This window comes from Hyperolius riggenbachi, chromosome 9, assembly GCF_040937935.1.
Source record: "Hyperolius riggenbachi isolate aHypRig1 chromosome 9, aHypRig1.pri, whole genome shotgun sequence".
NCBI classification, from domain to species: domain Eukaryota; kingdom Metazoa; phylum Chordata; class Amphibia; order Anura; family Hyperoliidae; genus Hyperolius; species Hyperolius riggenbachi.
Genome location: NC_090654.1, coordinates 153,235,165 through 153,252,623, shown reverse-complemented (window position 1 = coordinate 153,252,623; position 17,459 = coordinate 153,235,165). Strand labels below are relative to the sequence as shown.

Here is a 17,459-nt window from a genome sequence, read left to right as displayed (position 1 = left end):
AAACCTACTCTTACTTTTCATCTTCTTCATTTTGAAGATTTATTGATTTATTTGTCACTCCAATTGGGCGAACCATCCAAATTCTCCTACATAGAAAATTTGGTGATTGCTATATTCACAAATATTTGCTAGGCATATTAAGGAAAGTAGTGGACCTTGTAGTTTTTGCTATATGTATGGAAGCTTTGCCATATGTATAGGGGATTTGCTCTAAATGGTGCCACTGACTTTGTGACAATGTGAAAAGAGAATTTTGAAGCAAAATATGCAGCAGTTCCACACAAAAATTCACTAAGTGAAACGGGCCAATTAGCAGAGAGATTGAACTTTAAAGATTTGCCTGCACATCCCTAGTCAGGTTGACCTATGATCATGTTCTGCAGAGCCAATCTTCAAAATCAATATGAACAGCCAAACGTTGGAAGTTAAAAATTAATAAAAAAAAAAAGGCAACAAATCATTAAATATGTCAGAATTAAAAGATTTAAAGTACCTTTGAATTTTTCAAGAAGATGTCTTCCCACATACCAACAGGCTGTCTCGTAATTTGGGAACTGTGTCAAACTGACGATCTTCAGTCTCTTTTCAACCTCATATGCTCTGCAGATTTGATGATTAAGACTTGAGTTAATTATATCCACAATGCTGGATGGTTCATGCACTCCACAGTTGACCATACTATGGGCTTGATTCACTAAACCGTGATAACTCATAGCACGGCCACGCTAACATTTTCCCGTGCAATTGCGAATTTTCGCGTGCAAATTCGCAATTGCGTGTGGAAATTCACGATTGTGTGCAAAAACCACTAGCAGGCAGTGCTATTAGTTATCACGGAATAGTGAATCAAGCCCTATGTGTAAAGAACGGGTCAAACTGGACATAATAGGTGGTCTAAAGAATAACTAATGTTACATACATTTTCCTCAGTTCAGTTTATATTTTAAGCCCGAGATATACAATACATAATAGACTATAAATAGTTTTCATAATTTACTTGGTTCCATTTAACTGTGTTGGCATTTTCAAAAATTACTCGCCCCTATTTGTATATCCATCTTTACCTTCTGCAAGGTAAAGAGTGCACATTTGCCAAAATAAATACCACATATTATTATTAGTTATGTTGTCCAATGGCAAGCACTCCAAAACAATTTAACTGCTGCTGGAATGTGCGCTCAATATACCGTGTTTACCCGAAACTAGGACCTCCCCTGAAAATAAGCCCTAGCACATATTTTGAGCATGCGGGCTGTGTTTATCTCTCTAATGTCAGTCTCCGCTCTCCCCCGCCTCCTGAATTGCTCAGGTCCCCGCCCACGTCCCTTCCCTCCCCGCTGATTGGAGGGAAGGGACGCGGGCGGGGACCGGAGCGATTCAGGAAGCGGGGGAGAGCGGATACTGACATTAGTGAGGTAAACACATCCGCACAGCGCGGCTGTGTTTTATGGGGTCTCAGAGCGCAGGGGGGGGCTTTGGGGGAAGCTAAATAGCAACAGAGGCTGAGCTCTATAGGCAGACCCAGCCTCTGTATGGGAATTGCGCTGTAAGAACCCCGCCTCGAGTTCTCTTCAATACTATTCACACTTTTAATTATTTCATTTTATTGCATTTCACAGACAAATCTGACATTATTGTGGAATTTATTGGAGCCCATTTATACAAGCAGTAAAGATGCGCAGGGCATACTGGATTTACACTGCTGCTGCCCACAATGACCATGCACATGCTAAAAAAACCTGATGGCCACATTTACGTATATGCCAAATTGCCACCTATGTATATAGCACTATGCATACAGAGTGGAACTAGAGCTAGTTAGCTACCAGGGCAAGAGTGTAAAAATTGTGCCCCCCACCCGTTGACTTGAGTACACTGTTACTACCATTATTAGAGGCCCCCAGTATTAAGTGGATAGATGCAGCCCCCTCCCCACCTGTATAGATAGCCAGAGATCCCTCCTTCCCTAGTATAGGTAGCCAGAGATTCCACATTCCCCTCAACTAGGTGGCCAGGTGGCTCCCTTCATATAGGTGGCCGGAAAGCCCTCCCTCCATATAGGTAGCCAGAGAGCCTCCCCATATAGGTAGCCAGAGTGCCCCACTCCAATCTGTATAGTTAGCCAGAGAGCACACCCTCACCTCTGTATAGGTAGCCAGAGAGCCTCCACCCCCTCTGTAGAGGTAGATAGAGAGCCTCCTCCCCTCCCACAATATAGGTAGTCAGAGTGTACCCCTCCCACATAGGTAGCCAGAGTGCACGCCTCCCCTCCCATACAGGCAGTCAGGGTGCTCCCTCCCCTCCCATATGGTTAGCCAGGGCGCCCCCTCCCATATAGGTAGCCGGGTCATGTCATCACAAGGAGCGCAGTTACCAACGTGAGGGAAACCTAGGAGGAAGAGGACAGAGGCACCATGTGGAGCCCAGAAGGTAAGTTACCACTCCCTGCATGTGCCCATGCTCCCCCCATCGCTGCACACTCCTCTGCCGTTACGCCTTAGGTAGTTATCTGCCCCTAAAAATGGAGTTGAGGGGAACCCTTGAATATGGCAGTGCAGTACTGCTGCAAAAAATAAGCAACAACATAGCCTTTCCCCATTTCTACCAATAAGTAAATTTAAGGTGCCCACTAATGATAAAATATTTTTTTGTCCAACCTTACCAAATCTTTGTAGTAGAGGGGTTAACTGAGTGAATATAATTTGAATGGACATTTTAGGTAGCTCCACATATTACATAGAAGTGGTAAGATTGGACAAAAAAAATTGTGTCATTAGTTGGCACCTTAAAGTGAGTCTGAAACTAATTTTAAAACAAAAACAGATACTTACCTAGGGAGAGGGAAGGCTCTATAGCCTAGGGAGAGGGAAGGATCCTATAGAGTCTTCCCATTCTCCTTCCGGTGTCCTTGTTCCCCTGTTTGACTCTCCCGCTGTGGGAGACTATAGCAGTCTTCAAAAGCACTCGGGCTCTGTACTGTGCACACGTGAGTCCCAAACTCAGACTCCCAAAGCCAGCCCAACTCGGAAGAGAGCAGTCTATGATCGATCGGTCATAGACTGCTAACGGGGAGCCTGCGGGGGAACAAGGACACTGGAAGGAGAACGGGAAGGCTCTATAGGACCCAGAGCCTAACCTCTCAGATAAGTATCTCTATTTTTTTTATAGCTTCAGACTCCCTTTAAGGCATGTTTAAAAGATGGAATCACTCAGCATTTGAAAAAACCACAGGTACAAATGTCTTAATTGTCTTGTGCAATCTTAACAGTATGATTATCCTCATCCAAGCAGCAGCCCAACCTTGTGTTAACTCAATTACTTAGGATGCCTCACACCATGTCGTCATTTATTTATTAACCTCTTTATGACTTTATAATTATTTCCAGCACCTCCTGGTATCACATTAGCTGGATTGGCTGGGACCCTGATTGTCTTGGCGTCTGGTGGGCCTACACCCACCTATAAGTATATACATAGGAAAGACCTTCCACTCCCCTGCCCTACCCTTTCCCTCCCATCCTAACCTCCCCCTCTGGGACTCGCTGGCATGTTGTGCAAAGCACTCGTGGATCCCAGGTTACCCTTCTCCTCCCTCCTCTTTCATCCCCCCCTCAAAAATGTTATTTTTCTGTAATTTTTCTGTATTATGTTTTTAAGGAATGTTTCATATCTCTGATTCAATCTATGTGTTTTAATGTGTTACTCCTCCTGCGTGGGAAAATTTACTGTACTGTGAAATGTTCCTATTCTTGAGTTTTATACTTATAAACACCTTTGAAACATAATTATTTCCAGATTTACGGTCTAAAAGCCCAGCATTTTTTTTCACAAGCTTTTACACCCTAAAAACAAGAAAAAAAATAAACAAACAAACAAACAAAAAAAAAACATACCACGAGAGATCTGCAGCAGCTCCTGCATATAACTCACTCAGGCACCACTCTGTGCTGCGGATCCCAAGCCCGACTCGGGATTACCACTAAAGGGGCCCATACACCTAACTATTTTCCCGCCGATATACGGCCGATTCGATTACAGTGATCTAATCGGCTGTGAAATCGCCGCGCACACCGCTGACAGAACGATCGTTTTCCACCCGAAATCGATCGTTCCCGTCGATTCCCGACAATCCGTTCGTGCGGAAGATTTTTCTCAATCGCCGGCGGGTCGGGAGTGCGTCGATAGCGGCGTTTGAATGCCCGACGACCGACACAATACAGCGGGTATACATTACCTGTTCCGGCCAGCGCGAGTCCCCGCTGTCACTGCTGTCTTCTCCGCTCTGGTCTGGTCTCTGGCATGCTTCACTTCTTCCTGCCCCGCAGGAAGTTTAAACAGTAGAGGGAGCTCTACTGTTTAAACTAGGACCAGACCAGACCAGAGCAGAGAAGAAGTCAGCAGTGACAGCGGGGACTCGCGCCGGCGGAGCAGGTAATGTATGCGGGGGGGGGGGGGAGGGGGAAGAGTGGCGGCAGCACCACCACCACCACAGATTGTGAACGGTTTCAGGCTGAAATCGGTTCACAATCTGTTTGCAGTAAAGGTGGCCATACGATCACTCTCTGATCAGATTCAATCAGAGAGGGATCTATCTGTTGGCCGAATCTGATGGCAAATCGACCAGTGTATGGCCACCGTAAGGAGGTTAATGGATTTTTAGTTATAGAAGACTTGTTTGGACATTTTGCTAGATAAGTTATCAACTGCTACCCAGAACCTAGATCTGCCACCCTGTAATGACAGGGTACTATAGAGACTCTCAGAATGATTCAAATTGCCTGGCTGTTTTGCTGAGCCTCTATATCTAATTATTTAAGCCACTGACGAAGGGCCCATACACATTCCCAACTGATGCCGCCTGTTGGGGATCAGGACCTGATCCCCATAGGCGACATCACCGGACTGGATTGCACACACGTATGTCAGCTGTGTGGTTGATGATGCGCTGTACTGCTATGCGGAGGGGCACTGAGCGTCACATGTGTGATGTCAAGCAGCGGGCGAGGGAGCGCCACAAACAATGGGATCAGTGGGGGGATTGGCGTCACTGGGGTTCAGTAGATTCACTTGGCGGATCGCTCATGGGTCGTCAAGGGTTGCTGGCTGCCGTGCACATGCCTGATTCTTGGCTGAGGTGGTCAGTATCGACCGCCTCAGCCGACTTAACCACTTGACGACCGCCTTCAGCCGATGGGTGGCAGCAAAGGCTGGGCCTAAACAACCACAATACGCCCATCGTCGGATGGGGGCGTGTTTGGCCGGCGAACGCGTCACTGGTGACGCGCGCTGCCGCCGGCCACAGGCACCGCCCACCTGACGCTCTAACCCGCCGGCCGTTCGGAAGCGCCAGCGGGTTATTAACTCCTCGATCGCCGCATACAAACCGTATAATACGCTTTGTAATATATACAAAGTGTATTATACAGGCTGCCTCCTGCCCTGGTGGTCCCAGTGATCGAGGGACTACCAGGGCAGGCTGCAGCCCTCCTTGTCTGCACCCAAGCACACTGATCCTGCCCCTCCCTGCCCCCTGATCGCCCACAGCACCCATCAGACCCCCCCTGCCCACCATTCAGACCACAGTTTGCACCCAATCACCCCCCTAATCACCCATCAATCACTCCCTGTCACTATCTGTCAAAGCTATATTTCAGATCAGGTGCTAAATTGCCCCATGGGGGCTCCTGATCCCCCCCCCACACACACACTCTCAGATCCTCCCCAGACCCCCCCCCCCCCCCTGTGTACTGTATACATCTATCCTCCCCTGTAATCACCCACTGATCACCTGTCAATCTCCTGTCAATCACCCATCAATCACCCCCTGTCACTGCCACCCATCAGATCAGACCCTAACCTGCATCTTACGGCATCTGATCACCCACCCACACCATCAGATCACCTGCAGCCGCCCCCCCCCAGTTCACCTCTCAAGTGCATTGTTTACATCTGTACTCCCCTCTAATCGCCCACTGATCACCCATCAATCACCCCCTGTCACCACCTGTCACTGCCACCCATCAGATCAGACCCTAACCTGACTCTTACGGGCATCTGATCACCCACCCACACCCTCAGGTTGCCGCAGACCCACCCTCAGATCACCTCCAAACTGCATTGTTTACATTTGTTCTCTCCTCTAATCACCCACTGATCACCCATCAATCACCCCCTGTCACTGCTACCCATCAGATCAGACCCCTATCTGCCCCTTGGGCACCCAATCACCTGCCCACACCCTCAGAACGCCCTCAGACCCCAGCCCTGTTCACCTCGCCAGTGCATTGTTTGCATCTATTCTCCCCTCTAATCACACCCAGATCACCTATCAATCACCCTGTCACTGCTACCCATCAGATCAGACCCTAAACTGCTCCCTGCGGGCACCCAAACACCTGCCCATACCCTCAGATTGCCCACAGACCACCCCTTATCACCTTCCAAGTGTAATATTTACATCTGTTCTCCCCTCTAATCACTCACTGATCACCCATCGATCACCCATCAATCAACCCCTGTCACTGCTACCCATCAGATCAGACCCTAATCTGCCCCTTGGGCACCCAATCACCTGCCCACACCTCAGAACGCCCTCATACTCCAGTCCTGATCACCTCGCCAGTGCATTGCTTGCATCTATTCTCCCCTCTAATCACACCCTGATCATCTATCAATCACCCTGTCACCCCCTGTCACTGCTACCCATCAGATCAGGTCCTAATCTGCCCCCTGTGGGCTTCTGATCACCCGGCCAAACCCACACTCGCCCCACCGCAGTGACAGAATTTTTTTTTCTGATCACTGCTGGTACGACTTAATTGTGGCTGAGACCAACAGTTAAGCCACACAATACGCAACCGCCAATCCAAGAAGCTCCTATGCCCAGCCTTTTTGGAGGAAGCCACTCCAAGTTTCCGAACGGAACATTTTTTGGGGCCTTCTCCTTAACATGGGTCTAGTCAAAAAGAATGTATTGCGGTCTTATTGGTCTACGTACCCAATACATCACATGCCCATGTTCTCTGTTGCCATGTCCAGGTCACGATTTGAGAACATCCTGCGCTAACTGCACTTCAGTGCCAATACAACCTGTCATCTAAGAGGCCACCCTGCTTATGACCGGTTCCACAAAATTTGCCCCCTCATAGACCACCTGTCATCAAAATTTGCAGATGCTTATACCCCTGAACAGTCATTTTGAGGCATTTGGTTTCCAGACTACTCCTCACAGTTTTGGGCCCCTAAATAGCCAGGGCAGTATTGGAACCCCACAAGTGACCCCATTTTAGAAAGAAGACACCCCAAGGTATTCCGTTAGGTGTATGACGAGTTCATAGAAGATTTTATTTTTTGTCAAAAGTTAGCGGAAATTGTTTTTTATTGTTTTTTTTTTCGCAAAGTGAACTCATTTTCCACTATCGTGGTTGGGGTGTCTTGGCACCCTATGGAAAAAAATACAGGCGACAAAAAAGGAGCCCGATAGTGCAGTATGTCAATAATAGGTGTGTGGAGAAATCAATTGATTGAAAGGGCTACTCACAAAGGAGGGTTGCAAGGGGCAACCGACCACAGGAAGCAGGTGGAGACCATAAACCCGACTCCAATCGGGGTGGTCCTGGATGGACCTGGTTGCGGTCGCTCTCTTAGATGAAAAAGGATGGACAAAACATTAACCGTGGTAAAACAACGGGTGTTCTGTCACCACCCCTCGGACAAACATTTACGGGGGTATAACTATGCATAATAAGGGAAAGAAGCGCCCTGATTTGAATAAAAGCTTTTAAAACCAGTTTAAAAACGAAAAAGAAAAATGAGATATCTTACCTCAATGACGAAATCTCTGTAAACTTACAAAAGATTTACAAAAGATTTTTATTTGAGCACAGGCTCAAATAAAAATCTTTTGTAAGTTTACAGAGATTTCGTCATTGAGGTAAGATACCTCATTTTTAAACTGGTTTTAAACGCTTTTATTCAAATCAGGGAGCCTCTTTCCCTTATTGTGCATCATTTTCCACTAACTTGTGACAAAAAATAAAATATTCTATGAACTCACCATACACGTAACGGAATCCCCTGGGGTGTCTTCTTTCTAAAATGGAGTCACTTGTGGGGTTCCTATACTGCCCTGGCATTTTAGGGGCCTAAACCCTGAGGAGTAGTCAAGAAACCAAATGCCTCAAAATGACCTGTGAATAGGACGTTGGGCCCCTTAGCGCACCTAGGCTGCAAAAAAGTGTCACACATGTGGTATTGCCGTACACAGGAGAAGTAGTACAATGTGTTTTGGAGTGTATTTTTACACATACCCATGCTGGGTGGGAGAAATATCTCTGTAAATGGACAATTGTGTGTAAAAAAATCAAAATATTGTCATTTACAGAGATATTTCTCCCACCCAGCATGGGTATATGTAAAAATACACCACAAAACACATTATACTACTTCTCCTGAGTACGGCGGTACCACATGTGTGGCACTTTTTTGCAGCCTAACTGCGCTAAGGGGCCCAAAGTCTTGAGACATTTGGTTTCAAGACTACTCCTCACGGTTTAGGGCCCCTAAAATGCCAGGGCAGTATAGGAACCCCACAAAGGACCCCATTTTAGAAAGAAGACACCCCAAGGTATTCTGTTAGGAGTATGGTGATTTCATAGAAGATATTATTTTTTGTCACAAGTTAGCGGAAATTGACACTTTGTGGGAAGAAACACAATAAAAATCAATTTTTGCTAACTTGTGACAAAAAAAAAATCTTCTATGAACTCACCATACTCCTAACAGAATACCATGGGGTGTCTTCTTTCTAAAATGGGGTTACTTGTGGGGTTCCTATACTGCCCTAGCAAAACCATGAGGAGTAGTCTAGAAACCAAATGCCTCAAAATGTCCTGTGAAATCCTAAAGGTACTCATTGGACTTTAGGCCTCTTAGCAAATTTAGGGTGCAAAGAAGTGCCACACGTGGTATCGCTATACTCCGGAGAAGTAGTATAATGTGTTTTGGGGTGTATTTTTACACATACCCATGCTGGGTGGGAGAATTCTCTCTGTAAATGGCCAATTGTGTGTAAAAAAATCAAAACATTGTCATTTACAGAGATATTTCTCCCACCCAGCATGGGTATGTGTAAAAATACACCCCAAAAAACATTATACTACTTCTCCTGAGTACGGCAATACCACATGTGTGGCACTTTTTTGCAGCCTAACTGCGCTAAGGGGCCCAAAGTCCAATGAGCACCTTTAGGCTTTACAGGGGTGCTTGCAATGTAGCACCCCCCAAAATGCCAGGACAGTAAACACACCCCACAAATGACCCCATTTTCAAGGTATTCAGAGAGGGGCATGGTGAGTCCGTGGCAGATTTCATTTTTTCGTCACAAGTTAGCAGAAATGGAAACTTTTTTTTTGTTTTTTTCTTTTTGTCTCAAAGTGTCATTTTCCTCTAACTTGTGACAAAAAATAAAATCTTCTATGAACTCACCATGCCTCTCAGTGAATACTTTGGGATGTCTTCTTTCCAAAATGGGGTAATTTGGGGGGTATTTATACTATTCTGGAATTTTAGCACCTCATGAAACATGACAGGTGCTCAGAAAAGTCAGAGATGCTTCAAAATGGGAAAATTCACTTTTTGCACCATAGTTTGTAAACGCTATAACTTTTACCCAAACCAATAAATATACACTGGATGTTTGTTTTTGTTTTTTTTTATCAAAGACATGTAGCACAATAAATTTAGACAGAAAAAGTATACAGGAATTTTACTTTATTTGACAAATTATATCCCAGAAAGTTAAAAAAAAAATCATTTTTTTGACAAAATTCATGTCTTTTTTGATGAATATAATAAAAACTAAAAATCACAGCAGCAATCAAATAGCACCAAAAGAAAGCTGTATTAGTGACAACAAAAGGAGGTAAAATTCATTTAGGTGGTAGGTTGTATGACCGAGCAATAAACCGTGAAAGCTGCAGTGGTCTGAATGGAAAAAAAAAGGCTGTGGTCCTTAAAGGACTTTCGAGGCCAAAATCTGCCCCCAAAACGTAAAAAAGTTAACTACCTGCATGACTTTGTAAGGCACGGAGGACGCCGTCCGCGCCCTCCGTGCCGTTCCGCCTGGTCTCCTCTGCTCAATAGCCCCCCGAAAGGCTGCGACCACATGGTCCGGGTCGGTATCTGCAGCCTGCATAAAGATGGCCGCCGGAGCTGGCCACGGCTGTGCAATCCGCATAGCCGCTACTGCGGCTGCACAGCTCTAGGGCCAACCCTCCGATCCACGCTGCCTGTTACGTGGATCAGGGGGTTGGCCCTAGAGCTGCACAGCCGCAGTAGCGGCTATGCGAACTGCGCAGCCATGGCCAGCTCCGGCGGCCACCTATATGCAGGCTGCAGATACCGACCCGGACCGTGGGGTAACAGCCTATCGGGGGGCTATTGAGCAGAGGGGACCAGGCGGAACGGCACGGAGGGCGCGGACGGCGTCCTCCGTGCCTTACAGAGTCACGCAGGTAGTTAACTTTTTTTACGTATTGGGGGCAGATTTTGGCCTCGGAAGTCCAGAAACTCCGACCAAGAATTGAACTTTATCCCAATCAGTAGCTGATACCCACTTTTACATGAAAAATATAATGATTTTCACAAACAGACCATCAGGGGGCGCTGTATGACTGATTTTGTGCTGAAACCCCTCCCACAAGAGGCTCTGGTACCGTACGGTACTCTGGGCAAACTGCCACAATGTAACAATGACACACACAGGAAATGGCTGTTTATAGCTGTCTGTTAAAGCCAGAACAGCTACATAATCTGCCCACAGTAACAATGTCACCATGTAATACATGTCAGAATGTGAATCTGGGAGAGGAAAGATTTTACAATGAGCAAACTCTGACTAAATCATGTATACATAATTATTGTAAAAATTAAGCACCTTTTTATATTAAATTATTTTCACTGGAGTTCCTCTTTAAGGGAGAAAAGACTGTGGTCCTTATCTGAATATAGGACAACTGTAGCAAGAGGGCTATAGAGGTTGCCATATTTATTACCTTTTAAGCAATATCAGTTGCCTGACTATGCTGCTGATCCTCTGCCTCTAATACTTTAAGCCATAGGTCCTGTACAAGCATATGCAAGACCAGGTGTTTTATGACAGTATTGGAAGATATGACCAGATTAGTTGCATGCTTGTTTCTGGTGTTATTCAGACACTTCTGTGGCCAAATAGATCAACAGGGCTGCCAGGCAACCGGTATTGTTTACCTTCAGTCGTTTTTTCACCTTATGCATCCGAGCAATTTTCACCTCTTATTTATTTGCCAATAACTTTATCACTGATTATCACAATGAATTGATCTATATCTTATTTTTTCTGCCACCAATTAGGCTTTCTTTGGGTGGTACATTTTGCTAAGAATTATTTTTTCTTAATTCCTTTTAACCATTTCTGCCGCCCGGACGTGAAGCTCACGTCCGGGCAGCTGCTCTGCTGTGGTGCCGCACTTTGGTGTGCTCTCGCGAGCGATCGCGGGCGCGCCCCCATGGTGTCCCTCGGTAGCCCTGGGATCAGTGAACTGGAGCATGGTTCCGATCACCGATCCGTGTCCCCAGGAGAAAAGCCGAAGCGTTATTACTAGAGGCTTCAGTCTCTCTGCACGTCAAAATTTCTGCATCCCCCTTGTGCTTCCGCTTAGCGAGAAGCACAAGGAGAAAATAAAAAACTCAAGGTGGCCATCTTGTGGCCAAATAGTAAAACTAGATCTACATATTTTTTTGCATTACAATTTACACATATAACAACATTAAAAATTAACTGTTTATTTCCCACACCAAAATATTACCCAAATAAAATTTTTAATGGAAAAAAAAAATTACAATAATAATAATACAATAATAAAAAAAATAGACAAATAAACAATAGACAAATTCCTAAGGGAATTTTTTAAATATGCATTTGAAGGGGGTATGCTACGAAAACATTTTAAATTATAAGCTTGTAAAGAGTGATGGACGCAAAACGGAAACAATGTAGCTTTATTTCCAAATAAAATATACATTGTGATAGGGACAAAATTTAAATGGTATAATAACCGAGACAAACAGGCAAATAAAATACATAGGTTTTAATTATGGTAGTGCGGATTATTTTAAAGCTATAATGGCCGTAAACTGAGAAATAATGAATTTTTTCCATTTTTTTCTTATTAATCCTGTTAAAATGCATTTATAAAAAAAAAATTCTTAGCAAAATGTACCACCCAAAGAAAGCCTAATTAGTGGTGGGAAAAACAAGACATAGATCAATAAATTGTGATAAGTAGAGATAAAGTTATTAGCGAATGAATGGGAGGTGAAAATTGCTCTGATGCATAAGGTGAAAAATCCCCGTGGGCTGAAATGGTTAACAGAAATATTAAGAAAAAAATGGGGGAAAAAAAATCATTATTTCTCAGTTTTTGGCAATTATAGCTTTAAAATAATATGTTACCATAATTAAAAACCACACATTTTATTTGCCCATTTGTCTTGGTTATTACACCATTTAATTTATGTCCTTATCACAATGCATGGTGCCAATATTTTATTTGGAAATAAAGGTGCATTTTTTCAGTTTTGCGTCCATCAGTATTTACAAGCGTATAATTTTAAAAAATATTAGTAATATACCCTCTTGACATGCATATTTAAAAAAGTCCAGACCCTTAGGTAACTATTTATGTTTTTGCTTTGTCTTTAAATTGTAATTTTTATTTATTTATTTTTTTTAGCTAAAACATTTATTTGGTTATTTTTTGGGTGTGGGAGGTAAACAGTTAATTTTAAATGTAATTTATTGTGTTATATGTGAAAAAAATGTATGTAGATGTAGTTTAACTATTTGGCCACAAGATTGCCACAGTCATTTTTTGTAGTTCCCGTGCTGTAAGTGAGCACTCTCGCTTACAGGATGTATAAGGAGAACATGCTATTTTATTTCCTTTTTTTTTGCTCAGAAAGACCGCGATAAGAAGCTGTCAGTCTTTCAACAGGGGACTCAGATAAATGAATGGGAACTAAGTCCCCATCATTGATCTCCGTGCTAACGACGGGGGGGGACGGGGGACGGGGGCGCGGCACGGAAGCGTGCACCAGCGTGCAGCAGCACCCTTTTGAACGTGACAGTCACGTCCAAAAGGCTAAAATGGTTAAAAGGAAATAAATATGGCAGCCTTCATATTCTTATCACTTCAGTTGTCATTTAAGTCAGACGTGTGTACGAGGTTTAAGAATATACAGATGAGATGTTTGGACAAGAATTTCCCCACATTACCTGCATACTTTATTGAAAGTTTAAATGAGTAAAACATTATGTTCCTGTGCAGCACTGTACAACATCATAGTAGATTTTGTCTTATTTCAATTTGCCCTCTTACTGTAGAAAGACAAGTTACTTAAAATGCAGTAAACTCTTTTTGGAACAATGCTAATGGCTTGTTGAGTATTTGAGTATGCAAAATAAAGAGATTTTGAAACCCACATGCAGTAAACAACTAGACTGAAAGATATCTCATGTGCTCCTGGTGTCTGCTGAAACAAGATTTGCACGTGTTATATATTTGTGTCTTATGATAATATTTCCTGAGCACTGGTATCACTTTATTTACTTGGGCAGCATGGTGGCATAGTGGTTATCTCTCTTGCAGTGCTGGGACCCTGGTTCAAATTCCAGGCAGGGCACTGCAAGGAGTTTGTATCTTCTCCCTGTGTCTGCCTGAGTTTCCTCTGGCCACTCTGGTTTTCCCCCACATCCCAAAAACACACAGATAAGTTAATTGGCTTCCCCATAAATTGGCCCTAGACTACGGTACATACACTACATGATACATGCATAGACATATGACCTTGGCAGGGATTAGATTGTGAGCCCCTTTGAAGGACAGTTAAGTGACAAGACAATATACTCTGTGCAGTGCTGTGGAAAACGTTGTTGCTATATACTGTAAATACTAAATAAGAATAATCATTTACTAACACTTTCTCATGGTGGGTAAAAAAAACGAAAAGAACTTAACTGAATCAATTATGTACAGTAGGGGCTATTTGTAAATTTACCTAAAGAAGGAAAATCACTTATTGTAAAGGAATCTGCTGGACAGATTCTCATGAAATTTAATCCATCCTCTATTTTTTTTTGTACAATTTTTTTGTTGTAATATGTTATTATAAATCAAAATATTCTAAAAGCTGTCCTTCAATGACAAAAAAAAGGAGTAGTGGTCAGTGGAGGATCATCTGACTCATTGAATTGCTGAGATTGGGGGGACACCTGAACACATTCATGTAACAAAAGTCTACTTTATACACATAGCTTTAGCTATTAGTACATTGTGACCAACGTGACTGATGATTTAGACATTTAAAGGAATACTATTGATTCACATATTTTTTTCAATTGACACAGGAATTGTTTGGGAAGTGCTGCTAAGTACTGGTGTATACATTTTAGTAGCAACCTCTTTGTTTACTGTTATCAAAACACTTTCAAACTTTACTGACGCCAAAACTGACGGCAGACTGAGCCATGAGAAGAGGGGAAATTCCTCTCACACTTGATCAGTTTGTAACTCTGTGTGTGACAGAGAGAAAGCTCCCAACAGCTGCAGCTTCTGTGCCCTGTGTTTCTGACTGAAGTGTCTGAAGAGAGCAGAGGAAATGTAACTAATTGTCACAGCTTTTCATACTGTTTTTGCTTTCAGAGTTTGATTTGTTTGATATTTGCTTTCTGTAGTCTGATATGCAACTCTGGCTGTGCATCGAAGCAGACACCCCTTCTACAATTGATTTGTCCCAATATAGCTAAATCCTACCCTCAATAAATTAAAGCTTTTGCCTCTGATATTTAACATCAAAAGTAGGAAAATGTTTACACAGCTACTTAGACATTATTTGTACATTGTCATTTTAGAACACTTGGGTATTGATAGTATTCCTTTAATGGACATAAAGTTTTTGGAATAAAGGATAACAAAGTAGAATAAAATATGTCACTATATGAACTGCTCAAAGCAAGAACATTACCTCATCTGCATCTCAACGCTCAGACTGTTCAGAAAGTGCCCAGAAAATGCTAAGCAGTCCATAGGTGTGAGTGTTGCATAGATCCAACCTGTAGCAGAGACAAGAGTGTCAAACGGTATCTTAGAAGTATATTCTTCAGATAAGGTGGAGTAAACAACATAAATTGCTAACAATATCACAATTTCAAGCAATAATTAAATGAATAGAGCCCCCTTTTCCTCCCTGAACAGAACAGGCAGTATTAAGATACTGCAAATAAACATTTTCCTTACACATACAATTTTTCACTGGGGCCTCAGTGCTTGACATCTGTGGTATTACTGTACACTAAGCACCAAGTCCAGACTAAAACAAAAAGGTATTAACATATTAAACTGTCTACTAAATTTGACTGCCCCCTATTTAAAAGATATTTACTCCACATTGACAATCTACATATAGGATAGAAAGTCGTGTCTTGGCATTCATTTGCTTTATGCCCTGCGTCAGTGCAATAATTTGTTCCTGAGTAATGGGCTGTAGAATAACGGATGCCCACTCCTTTTAAAGTGATATTCCCTGCTTTTCTGGAATAACTTTCCCCTTGTCCGCTCCTCTCTTCGCTGGGGCATCTTTTTATCTTAATACTATGTCCACCTGGATAGTGGACATTGCACACCAGGTCTTCTTGTCCACTCCCTTAGTTCGCTGGGCTTCAGGCTGGAAACTCGGATTGCTAGGTTAGTGCTGCTGGCAGCCAGGCGCAGTGAGAACCCCTTGTTCAGCATCTTGTAACTCAGGAACGGCGCATCGACTTGGGGCATAGTGCAAATAAAAGCCAATATTCTTAGCTTTCAAACAATATTATAGATTTCCAAAGAAGAATAAATATATTTTAAAGAGGACACAGCCATATTCAGTAGACGGTATAATATGTAAGTACCAAACAAAATTTACGTACGATACGTTCACCAAGATATCCTCACTCATTCAACCATTACCCATTTAAGCCTTCCAGACTTCTGATACCAGAACATAATGGCTGCCAGATTTACTATATTAGTATCAGATTTTAGTTATTATATATTGTTACATTGCAAATCATGATGGGAGCTATTTATTTGGACAGCAGTGTATGTTTCTTTAAGGGTAGCACCTTAACTCAGATACCAGTGTTGTTACTGTATGCAACAGTCATATTTCCTGTCTATCATAGCTGACAGTTGGCTGCAAAAAAAAAAAAAAAAAAAAAAAAAAAAAATCCATCCTTCTAATGCCATCATTTCAATGAAGAACAGGAGAAAAGTGATAATGTAACCAGATTAAAAATTAGTATAGTTATGTGACAGTCCTATTCCAACTGAAATGTGTTACCAGGGTGGTCTCTAGTCTGTTTTGTCACCCCAGTGACCCAGTCCTGCCTCATCATTTCCCTCCCTCCCACATTTTGGTGCACCTAACCAAGCCCCCCCCCCCCCCCCCGCACTCCCCCAGCCCAGTTTGTAATTGCTGAGTATAGTGCAACAGAAGCCCAGCCCAGTGCGTAATTGCTGAGTATAGCGCAACAAAACCTGTTCTCTCACCTCCCCACTGGAGTCCACCAATGTACTTCCACCTGTCCGTACACCACTCGGCCTGGTGCCCGACATCCCCTACAGTATGACATGTGATTCTATGCGAAATAAGGAGAGTGAGGTGCCAGCACTAGAGGGAGCAAGAGACAGACAGGATGGTTGCACCGGCCCAGCCCTGGACTCCAGGGAGGAGGTGAGAGAACAGCTTCTGCTGTTCTATGCTCTGTATTTACACACTGGGCTGTGGGAGTGCAGGAGGAGGATGTGGAGAATATGGTAGCACAAAAGGACAGAAGGAGGCACAGGGGTAGGCACAAAGGGAGACAGGAGGCACAGTGGTACAGAGGGATGCACATGGGGGCAGAAGGAGGCACAAGAGGACCAAAGGAGGCACAGGGGGCAGAGGTGATACAGGGGGACTGAAGAAGGCACAAAGGGGGGCAGAAGGAGTCACAATGGGGGGTAGAAGGAGGAACAGAGTGACAGAAGGAAGCACAAAAAAGATGACAGAAGGAGGCACAAAGGGGGACATAATGAGGCACAGAAAGACAAAAGGTGGCACAGGGGGGCAGAGGTGACACAGGGGATTGAAGCCGGCACAAAGGGGGACAGAAGGTGGCACAATGCAGAACAGAAGCAGGCACAAAGGGAGACAGAGGTATGCGTAAGGGGGCAAAGGTAACTGTAATATCCACCTTTTGCTCCGGCACCAGCAAACTCATCAGCAGGAGTTTGCAAACATGACTCTTCACACAGCAAGCAGGAGATAGACTTTTCTCAGGCTTCTTCAATGTTTACGGAGTTTATTCAGAAAACAGATATACAGATAGATACAGTTCATCT

At 43.6% G+C, this 17,459-nt stretch overlaps 1 protein-coding gene across 1 annotated transcript in view; it reads right to left on the bottom strand.

Annotated features, from left to right (window-relative positions):
* PHF2 (PHD finger protein 2) overlaps positions 1–17,459 on the bottom strand; it is a 762,463-nt gene that overhangs the window by 421,673 nt on the left and 323,331 nt on the right. Inside the window, exons 8-9 of the mRNA XM_068253616.1 lie at positions 15,064–15,151; positions 494–600 (exon numbers count right to left, since the gene is read on the bottom strand). Coding sequence (XP_068109717.1) covers positions 494–600; positions 15,064–15,151 — 195 coding nt within the window. The remainder of the gene's footprint in view (positions 1–493; positions 601–15,063; positions 15,152–17,459) is intronic.